This window comes from Pyrgilauda ruficollis, unplaced genomic scaffold (genome assembly GCF_017590135.1).
Source record: "Pyrgilauda ruficollis isolate IOZ18807 unplaced genomic scaffold, ASM1759013v1 scaffold16, whole genome shotgun sequence".
In the NCBI taxonomy this organism is placed as follows: Eukaryota; Metazoa; Chordata; class Aves; order Passeriformes; family Passeridae; genus Pyrgilauda; species Pyrgilauda ruficollis.
The window spans coordinates 6,622,738-6,633,612 of record NW_024514764.1 but is presented as its reverse complement, the minus strand read 5'-3'; the positions used below and the strand labels follow the sequence as shown (position 1 = coordinate 6,633,612).

The 10,875-nt window shown below is 53.5% G+C and overlaps 1 protein-coding gene across 1 annotated transcript; it reads right to left on the bottom strand.

The window, feature by feature from the left end:
* Window positions 1-589: 589 nt before the first annotated feature.
* On the bottom strand, window positions 590-9,612 carry CLEC19A (C-type lectin domain containing 19A). The gene is made up of 5 exons (XM_041462612.1): window positions 9,333-9,612; window positions 3,378-3,543; window positions 2,787-2,880; window positions 1,846-1,978; window positions 590-1,121 (listed from the first exon to the last, which is right to left on the bottom strand). Exons 1-5 carry the CDS (start codon window positions 9,421-9,423, stop codon window positions 1,042-1,044), a joined length of 564 nt encoding a protein of 187 aa, XP_041318546.1. The 5' UTR covers window positions 9,424-9,612; the 3' UTR covers window positions 590-1,041.
* Between the last annotated feature and the right edge of the window lie 1,263 nt (window positions 9,613-10,875).

Genomic DNA, 10,875 nt, shown 5'->3' with positions numbered 1-10,875 from the left:
TACACCCAAACTCTGCAAATCCATCCTTGTCCAAGCAGGAGTGTTCCATCTCCACACAGAGCAGTTCAAACAAGGCACAGGAGCTGCCACAACCACACACACCTCCCCAGAAATATTTACCTGGGAGACAGAAGTACTTCTGTGGTGCCAGTGCAGCAGAGAACATCAGCAAGGACTTAGGGAGAAAACATCACCCCACTAGGACACGGGGCTGCAGCAAACACTGCAAACTCTCCCCAGCAGGACTGGGCTGTGAGGATGGGCTGGCTCCCAGCCGGGGCTGTGGGTCAGCCCTCACCTGCCCCAGGTGGCTCAGGGCCACACCTGCCTGCTCAGGGATGCTGCTGGGCTCTGGGGCACTGCCTGGCCCTCACACCCTCCACGGTGCCTCTGTGCTTGCTGGGGCCGCCCAAAGGGCAGGGTGAGCACAGAGGCTGCCCCAAAAAACAGTCAGGGTCTATAAAACAAACTTTCCTAGGCAGCTGCTTCCCCCCAACACACATAGCAGGTTGGGGAAAAAACTTCTTCCACATGAGGCACCAAGCCCCCAGGGAGTCACTGCTACTCCAGTGCAAGAAAGACAGGGGAGTCTCCACCTGCTGTTTGCTGTTTATTTTAGCAGAGAAAAAAATAACATGGACAAGAGGCATTCTGCATAACTTAACAGAAAATAACACTTTTCCTCCACTCTTCACTGATCAAAAGGCAAAAGCATTTCCTACACACAGCTATTTTTGGGTGCTAACAGTTTGGTGTATTGGTAAAATCGCGGGTTTCCTCTAACACGCTGTGATGGTTGATCTGAAATCCAAAGCCAGACTCGGGCTTGGGGGCTCCTCTGCTGTTGAATGCAGCTCCTGTCAGTGCTGAGTGCCAGGCTCATCCCCACCATCCTCCCAGCAGGGATTCTGCAGCAGGGACTGGCTGGGGCTCCAAGCAGCTCCACAGCTCTCCCAGCCCGTGCCATGTCCTGACTGCTTTAGCCCAGCCCAGCTGGAGAGGTGACCCAGAATGAAGTGGGGTGTGGGAGCACCAGCAGCCTCAGTCCAGGGCCAGGGAGGGGATCTTGCAGACAAAGGGGAAGGCTCTGCCACAGGCGTTGTCGTTCCAGGAGCGCAGTGCTACCCTCCAAAAAAACACAAGGCATTAGCTGAAAAAAGGCAAAAGGAGGGACCAGGACCTCCTGCCACTGGGGGAGGCTCTCCCTGGACGTGCTCCCATTTGTGCCATTCACTGCTGTGCTTCCTCCCAGCATCCTCACCTGGCGGGTGTGAGAGGGGAGACCAGGCCCCAGCTTGGACTTGGTGGTGGAGGGGCAGCTGCAAACACAGCCCTGCTCCCCCAAAATTATCCACGGGCTACCCATGGACAGGACAATTAGGTACATCTGGGGGGCCTGGACACACCTGGCTGGTCTCACCAGCAGGGAGGTGGGATTTTTGCACAGGCAGGGTCTTGTCCCACTTCAGCAAGATGTCCTGGCCCAAGCAGGGGGAGATAAGCTGGCAAAACAATGAGTGCTCCCACAGGTTTCCCGTGGAGGAGGGGAAATGGGGAAATTTGACCTTTGACTAAATTTGGTAATTCTTCAAGGCAGCTGATTCTCCTGCCTTGCTGCTACTATGGGAGAGGGAGATGGGAGCAGAGGGAAAATGAGTATGTATGCATCTATGTACATGGTGAAAAGGAAAACACCTTTTCACTGTAAAGAAAAAAAAGAACATAATGCTAAAAAATTAAAATGCATATCCTCTGCCTGCCAGCAAGCTCTTCAGAAAAGCAGGAGCCACAGTGGATTGAATTTATTGGCACACAAATAACACTGAGGGTGCCCTGGGTGCTCACCACTGCTGTGTCTGTACCAGATCTGCACGCAGTCCTCCTCCTCGGGGATGGAGTGGATCCCATCGTCAGGCTGGCTGCCATCCCAGTAGTGGTAGTCGTAGGAGGAGCCATCTGTCCACTCAAAGTGACCCTCCTGACACGAGGCCAGCAGAGAGAGGCTGTCACCAAAAGCTGCAGAGGGTGGTAGGCCACCCCCATGTAGTCCCCACACCATCCCCAGTGCCACACAGCCCAGGGACATGGGGAGAGACTGTCACCTCTCAGCAGATCCCACTCCCAGTGCCACACAGCCCAGGGACACGGACAGACACCACTTAGCAAGGTCCAAACAGCATGTTTGGGTTCTACAACTGGAAACTTCCCAAGAACAGCCCCAGGTTTCACAGCGTTCTCACCAGGGGAAGCCCAGAAATCAAATCTATATATATTTTTAACACCCCTACCCAGTTCTACATTCCTTTTCCTTTTCCATTCTTTTTTCAGTATCTACAAAAAATATGCTGACATGAGACTGTTCTCCTGATGGTCTCCATTTTTCTTTCTAACATATTAGACTATATATTTCCAACATGTCAGCTTTCAAAAGTCACAGAGTAGCACAAGAGAGCAATGGAACTCGGTGGGTTTTGACACAGAAGACCTTTTCAGTTTATTTTCTCTTCTTGGACCAACAGTACAATACTCTTTCTATTAATCCAGTAATAAAATGTGATATGAGTAATTATTGATTAATCTATTAACTCTAGTAACACTCCTCTTTTAGAAGCAAACTGGAATGGGTAAAATAACAAGTTTCTTCAAGTGCTGCACCACAGACTCTATGCCACCTCCTGATTAAAGGGGTATAAGGAGCAAAGAAAAAACCAAGTGGCTTTCCAGGAGGAAAACACAGAGGTGAATTTTTCAAAGCCTTTTCCCACAGGATTCCAGGGAGCTCCCACCTGCCGTAGGTCGTTGAGTCCCGTCCAGATGTCGGTGGGGATGCCGGGCACGCGGCTGTTCACCAGGTCGTACACAAAGACGTTTTCTTCCCAGCTGGCAAAACAGAGCAGTACAGGGCAATCAAGAGGATAAGTCAGCAAATGGTCAGGCGTGTCCCTAAGCACTCACCCTACCACAGGACCTGTGAGCAAATGGTTCCCCTGCTTCTTACTGCTGCTGGTTATTTTCCCAGGTCTGTGCAAGGGGAGCATAGTGCTGGTGAGAGCTGGGGGAGAGGGAATAGGGAAAAAAGCCTGTGTAATCATGTTGTACTTCTATCCCTTTTTCAAGAGTAAAAAACACAGTTTGAGGAAATTTAGGGAATACTATGCCAGTTTTCCTGCCAGTCCAGGAAAGGCATTTATTTTCTATATTGCCTTTGTGTGACCTGTGCATCAGCCTGGGCTGGGCCGCTGCTGCAGAGGGATGTGTAGGCTGCAACACGAGCCTGCAGCTGACACAGAGGCTGTGGTGTGGGAATGGGACTTTGCCCCCAGTTTCCTTCCAGCCTAGGCTGTGTCAGCGTGGGATGATGTTTCTGCACAGCTCACCTGTGGATGGAGGCCAGCTTGGCTGACCTGATGCCGATGGAGAACTCGGCGCAGTAGAGGTCGGCTTCAGCCCAGGTTTTGTTGATGGGGAAGTAGCGGTAGCAGTGGCCTTCGTACTCCGTCCAGAAGAGTGGGCAGGAGTAGGCATGGACAGGCTCAGGCATGGCTGGGGGCAGAGCAGAGGACATCAGCAGCTGGTGGTGAGACAGCTTGGCCAGGAAGCTGAGCAGGTGATGGAGGCAGCAGTGCCCAGCCCTGCTCTCCCACCTCACCCAGGCAAATAACCACCAAACACACACAGGGAAAACCCAGCTGCTGCAGGAGCCGTGCAAAAGCTTGCAGAAGTCAAAACACGTTTTAAACGAGTTGTGGGTTTCTCAGTTTCAGCATCTGCCTAAATCAGGAGGGACATTCCAAGCTGGCTTGACATAATTTCAGGCAGAGGATGCTTAAAATAAAGGCACTGACATTTGCTACTGGGACAAGCGAGATAAGGGTTCCTCTTGTCTCTATCAGCACCACTGGAGCCACTGTGCTGGGAGGGGAACTGACAGCCAGGGCTGCGGGGTTATGGCTGTGTTCTGCCCTCCTGCAAGGACAGGCTGCACCTCCTCCCCCGGGAAACCCCCCTCCAATCCCTGTCCCCGTCCCGGGATGCAGCCAGGCACGTAGGCACTGGATCCCAGCCCAGGAGCAGCCGGCAGGGTGAGTGTGCAGCCAGCAGCAGTGCCAGCCCATCCAACAGATATCCCGCCCATCCAGCAGATATCCCACCACAGATAACAGCCCATCCAGCAGATATCACACCACAGATAACAGCCTATCCAACAGATAACAGCCCATCCAACAGGTATCCCACCACAGATAACAGCCTATCCAACAGGTATCCCACCACAGATTACAGCCAGGCCACCTGCTGCTCCTCCTCCCCTGCCACTTTTCAGCGTAGTGGGGAAGTTGTCCCAAAGGAGGCCCCTCTGGGGGCAGGATGTCCTTTTGGAGCCTTTGTGGTTGCTGCTGTCTAAACACAGCAGTGGCATTACCACGTTGCTCCAGCCTCCTCCACGTTCTGCTCCCTTTTGTGTGGGGAGGATGCAGCACTTGGGACCCTCAGGTCTTGGGGCACATGGACTTAACTCTGCTGGTTTGTGAACGTGGGGGAACTGCCAGCCCCCCTGAGCCAGCTCCCACATCCCCAGGGAGTCGTGGTTGGGGTCAGTGCTGCTGTGGAGGCGAGTGGGGCAGTGGGCAGGGTGGGCGTGCAGGGGTGAGGGCAGATGTCAGATGCCATCAGACTATCCAAGCAGGTAACAGCCTCAAGCCCAGAGAGGTCAGGGTGGTGCCTCCAGCACCGAGGGGCCGGGGGAATGGCTTTCCCTGAGGGTGGGAAGAGCAAAACTGCCAGCAGCAGCAAGGATGTGGCTGTGGCAAGGGAAGAAACAGCATGGAGAAAAAGAGAGGCAAGGTGAATCCAAAGCAGCTGTGTGAGCATTCCTAGAGCCAAATCATTTCCCGTGCCAGTGCTGGCAGCTCTGGGTGATAATTTCATCTTTCATCAGCTCTTTCCACATGGGGATCTCTGAGTGTTCTACAAACAGCCACCAGCCAGCCCATGGGGTCCCCGCTGTCACACCTCCCTCCCAGGTGACAAACCACAAATGCAAAGAGTCTTTTTTTCCTCCTCAGCAAGGCCAAATCAACTGCCCTGTGGGGCTGTCACCCCATCAACCTGCCTTGGGACCCCCAGCCATCCCTCCAGGGGAGCTGAGACTGAGGCAGCTCTGCACCTGACAGCAACAAACCCTTGAGGGGCTCAAGGGGCTCTCCCATCCTCAGCAGCACTAATTATGGGCTGTGGAGGATAAAAGATAAGGCCTGCTGGGCTGGGAGAGCAAAATAGCTTTTGGGGAGAGTGGGTAAGATAAAGACAGCTCAGCAGCAAGGCAGAGTTCAATTCTCTGATTCATTCCCGGCCATAACTGCACTGGGAAAAACCTTAGAACAGCCCTAGGAGACACAAATTACTTCACTGTAGCAACAGCAGGACCAGGAACTCCGAAAGCTCATGTGATTCCTGGGAGCCAAGCCTCCTCCCCTAATGATGCTGGCCAGGGTTTCCTGTCTCCACCAAAACTGAAGCAGAACAAGGGTCAAACCTTCAGCTTTACCACCAGGCCACAGGTGAGGCATGTACCCCCAGAAAGGACAGCCTGGGATCTGGTCTTGGCTTGCAGAGACTCGAGGTTGCTGTTCCTTCCTGCCAAGGACAGCCCAGAGGTCTGTGCCAGACAAGGCACCACCAGCTGTTCCAGCAGTTGGGGTTTTATTGCAGTGCCTTGACAAAATCCTCACCTCTGGCAGCACGGTGGCAAAATTCACAGGGCTTCACCCAGCAGCACCCCCAGCCAACGGAGCCTTCACTCCCCAGTGCTAATTGCAGTGGGTGTCCCATTGTCCTGGCTCAAAGCCAGGCACCCCAATTCCAGGGAAAATCACCCTCATGTTTGCTCAGAGCAGCTGAGAGCAAGTCAGAAATTGAGACAGCCCTGCTTTGTTATTCCATACTGGTTCCCATTAGGTAGCATTAATTTGATGAGCTTCAGTGAACCAGAGGTGCCTGAAGGAATTTAAGGTTAAATATACCAAAAAGGAAAATATGGGAGGTCAGCTTTTAATTAGCATCTTTTCTGTTAGGTCAGGATCAGAGGCTTTGTCTGTCTCTTTGGAGGAGAACTACTGGTCCCAGTTTTTCAGGCAGGAACAATTAGGGGAGCTGCTTTATTTGAAATATTTGTAGCAGAAAAACCATAAGAAATCTGATGTAGGGTAGTGAGTATAGGGGCCTACTCATGGCCCTACAGGAAAGCCTCACAATCCAAGCCAGCAGCTGTGTGTGTTATTTTGATCTAGAAGGTGACAGGGGAAGCATTTGGGGGCTTTTTAGACCAAATCCTCACTTTTAAGGGAAGTGAGGATTGGGTCTAAATGACCAGCAAAACATCAGCTCCTCCACACAGGCCAGGATCAGCACAGTGAGTACCTGCAGCACAGGGGTCCCTGCCAACCCCAACACAATCCATCCATTTGTCCCCAAATTCCAGGTGAAAATTTACTGGAGGATTGGGTCTAAATGACCAGCAAAACATCAGCTCCTCCACACAGGCCAGGATCAGCACAGTGAGTACCTGCAGCACAGGGGTCCCTGCCAACCCCAAGTCAATCCATCCATTTGTCCCCAAATTCCTGGTGAAAAATTACTGCAAGAATTTTTTTTTTTTTTTTTTTTTTTTTTTCACAATGCAGCAGTTTTAAGAGCAGGACCATGTTTTAAAGCAGCTCCAGCAAATTAAATGTCCAGACTTGGCTGAGGATAAGATTCAGATCAGGCAGCTGTTACTAACTCAGAAAAACTGGAAAACAAATATTTAGGGTCAGAAATAAAGTTTTGTGTTCTCTGCATTTGTGTCACTGCCAAATTGGAGCCTTTTTATTTATTTACTAGCTGAGCCCCACTGTAGAACTACCAGGAAAATCACTCTTCAAAATCTTACAGAAGCTGACACTGCTCTGCCAAAAAAGTTTCACTTCCCCAATTGGCCTATTTCCAACTAGAAATAATTAACTGAGAAAATCCTAGCCAGTTTCACAAGGGCTTCACTTCAGGATGCTACTGGAAGAAAAAACCTACCACCAGCTGCATGGCTCCTCTGGACTCAGCTGGTGAAGAGCAGGTTTGCTCCTGGAAACTTCATCCCAAGGAGCAACGCTGCCTCACTTGCAGGGTTCTGCATATCTGAGATGTGAAATCTGAGGCTAGGACAAGGTTGGCAAGAGATGCCCAGGCAAGGAAGGCTCCTGAGGGGCTGCAGCTCCATCAAAGGGTTTTGGACAGCAGACCAGCTCGGGTCTGTGCTGGCAGCAGATGCTCTTCTTGTTGCAGAGAATCAAAGAACTCCATTTCATCAACAGCTGGCAGCTTTCCTCAAACCTCAGAGGTGCTAGGAGACATCCCCTTGGCACATCCATAAGCTGCTGCTGCCATCTGACCTGAAAAGGCAAGTGAACCTCTTCAGCTCTTGGCAAGCAGCTGGGTTTGGAGAGCGCCCATCAACACCCAAAAGGCTCATCTGAAATTCCTGTCAACAGAGAGGAGCTGAGGAGATGCTGCCATGTGGAAGTCTGGGTGTGCCCAGGGCAGAGCCCCTCCACCAGGATCCGAGGGCTGTGGTGGTGACAGTGAGGGACGGGCAGTGGTCCCAGCTGGCAGAGCTGGGGCTCAGGACCAGCATCCTGGAGCTCACCCAGCCACCCCCCACCAGCTCAGGCCATGGGGAGCACCAGCAGCAGGGCTTCACCCAGGCTCAGCACTGCTGGAGCTGTGGGGAGCTAGAAGGGCTGGGTGCGACAACAGGGCTGGGACAGGGGACCCCCAGAACCCATCCCCAGGGTGACTTCAGCAGAAACTGCCTGTGGCTAAGCTGGGGGTGCCAGCTGAGCCAGAGGTCCATCCCACCATGTCCTCCTTATTGAGCAAACCCACAGAATAAGCATTCAAACAGGGGTTGGAGGGCAGGAGCACGTGGCAGGGACTAAGACAGTGCTGTGGTGTGATGCTGGGATGCCTCCACTCACCATGGCTTTAGAAGCAACTCCTTAAGCCCTGACATTCCAGTCACCATGGGCAAACAATGCCACCTTCATGTTACTTGCAATATTTGTTTTTCATTAACAGATGAAAGAGTCTCACACTGAGCATCCATCTTTGAAGGACGTGATCGGGGAAGGACCTTGGCCTCAGTGTATCTGGGGTTGTATGGAGCTGCAGGGAAAGGTATGTCCACTGATGGACATGAATCCCACAACTGGGCAATATTTTACACACCCTGAAATGTTTTTAAGTCACAACTTTTCAAGTACAATATTAAACATCAGTTGAAGCACATTGGGAGGAGCATCTCTCACACCAAGGGCATTGCTTTGTAAAATTCTTTAATGAAACCAAGCTGGTTTTACAGCTTCAAATCCTCTGTATGTTTGGAGCTGTGAGGCTACAGCCAATACCAGCAGCAACGCTCTTGCAGCTGGCACTGACAGATAGAAGTTATCTTGCAGAGTTTTTTCCTCCTTAATTAGTTTTGGCAAAGCTCCCACGGATTAGGCGTCTGGCAGGAAAGCCAGGCTTGTATCGATCCCATTTCTCACGATCTCACCAAACAGCCCTTAAGGAATCCCTTTCCACTCACAGTCCCAATAAATCTAAAGTTCAAACAAACTTGGTGCAGCAACTCTCACTTGCACTGACACCGTGGAAAAGTTTGGAAGAAACCTAAGGGAAATTCAGCAGTCAGTAACTGCTCGGAGCAAAGAAGGGGAATAAGGGAAAATCCCGTGCTTGTTTCACACGTAGTAAGTGTGAATAAACGAGGAGCCCTGATGGCCCTCAGCTGTCCTGCTGGCCTGCACGGCCACAGCCCTGCAGCCTCCATGTGTGTGCCCCATTCCTGCCACAGCCCTGCACCCCCCATGTGTGTGCCCCATTCCTGCCACAGCCCTGCAGCCTCCATGTGTGTGCCCCATTCCTGGCACAGCCCTGCACCCTCCACAGCCCTGCACCCTCCATGTGTGTGCCCCATTCCTGCCGCAGCCCTGCACCCTCCATGTGTGTCCCCCATTCCTGCCACCGGACCCACGGCAGGGCCACGGCAGGACATGCGGGCAGAGGCCAAAGAGCTGATACACAGAAACAAAGCCAGCCCAGGGACCTCTGGCATCCCGAAGCAAGGACCGGGGCTGCCCTTGGCACGTCCCCGTGGTGAAGAAGAAAGTTGATTCCAAGGAAAGTCAGTGATTTCTGGAGCAGGGGGGAGCCAGCTGCCGGCCCTGCGGGAGGCACACGCTCCTTCCCTGCCGCCACCGCCGCCGACGAAGTCCCCGCGGCCAGCGCCGAGCACTCACCTTGGCTGATCTTGATGTTGGTCTGGGGGAAGGCCTGGGCGGCCAGCAGGGCGGCGGCGAGCAGCGCGCACAGCGCCCGCCCGCTGCCCATGGCCGGAGCCCGGCGCCGCTCCGCTCCGCTCCGCCGCGGGGCCCCTCGGCCGCGGGGGTCGCGCAGGGCTCGGGGGTCCCGCTCCCACCGAGCTCCGGCCGGCGTGGGGTCCCTCCGGCTGCGAGGCCGCGCTCGGGCCGAGCCCCGCGGGTTGTGGGGCGGCCGCCGGGCGGGGCGGATATAGATAGGGGCCGCGCTGCCCCCTCCCCCGAGCGGCACTGCCCCAGCCCGCCCCCGGCCCCCTCAGCGCAGCCCGGACGGGACCCGCACCCGCGGCACGGCCCCAGCCCGCCCCGGCTGAGCCCGCCCGCCTCAGCGCAGCCCGGACGGGGCCGGGGCCGGGGCCGGTCCCCGGCGCTGCCCCAGCCCGGCTCGGGCGCACGCTGCCCCCGGAGCGCTGCTGTCACCCGCCGGGGCCGCAGGCGAGTGAGGACATCATCCCTCCTCGCCCGCCCGGGTGCAGCCCCAGGCGGTGTTTAGGGTCCCCGTCACCTCGGGGGTGACGGACGGGACCCCGCTGCCGGCAGGGACCGGGCAGGGGCGGTGGCCGAGGGCCGTGCTGACACCGGGGAGCGGCGGCTGCGGCAGCGAACACCCGGGGAGGGAGGCAGGAGAAAGGCTCCCAGGGCTGCAGGGCAGTGGGGTTTAACACCTCAGTGCCCCATTGTGTGGAGCCTTTGGTTTGGTTTGGTTTAGTTTGATTTGGTTTGGTTTGGTTTCGGGGGTGGGGTTGTTGGTTTTTCTCCTGTTTGGGAATTTTTCCCAGAGCAAGCCAATGCGCTGACACGCTTAAACAGCCTGGAAGAAGGATCCCCCAGCTGTGCCCGGGGCTCCGAGGCTGCTTCAGGAATTCGCTCTGTGCCCATCTGCCAGGTCCGTGCTGGGTCCATGCCGTCATATAGTAGAAAACCTGATATGATACAGCAGTCTGTACCAATAAAATCCAGCATGTCTCCTTCCTGTGGTCAACATTTTGTTAGACATAAACTTCAGATTTTTAAAAACACTGTATGAAATATTTTTCTAACTGTTGCACTCATAAAGGAAATAGTACAGGCACAAATACTGTACAATTTAGTGGTCCTGTTCAATTTCCAATTTATGCCTTAAATCAGCACTGAAGGAACTGCTTAGGAACACTGTCAATGCTGTTCCCTTTTTATTCTTAGCTACAGATTAAAATTTTCAGCATTTTTGACCCATTTTTAGAGATTCAAGTATAAACAATTTGGGGTGACACCAAGCTTTCAGTACAGTAAAGCATCCAGACTTACTCCAGAGACAGTAACTCATTCAATCAACTTTTCTATATTGTTTTCTTCATATTAAATAAAGACTTTTAAGAACATCTCCCCCCTTCCATACATTGATCTGAAACTATCTGACTCAAGGAAAAGCCTACTGCTACAGCAGAGCACGAAAAAGGAAGGAATTGGGACTATTAGAGGTCAA

Coding starts and splice junctions, on each gene's coding strand:
- CLEC19A (XM_041462612.1), bottom strand. CDS start 9,423: ATGGGCAGCGGGCGGGCGCTGTGCGCGCTGCTCGCCGCCGCCCTGCTG. Junction 3,544..9,332: donor CAACATCAAGATCAGCCAAG/GTGAGTGCTCGG, acceptor CTCTGCCCCCAG/CCATGCCTGAGCCTGTCCAT. Junction 1,979..2,786: donor GACTCAACGACCTACGGCAG/GTGGGAGCTCCC, acceptor GCCTCGTGTCAG/GAGGGTCACTTTGAGTGGAC.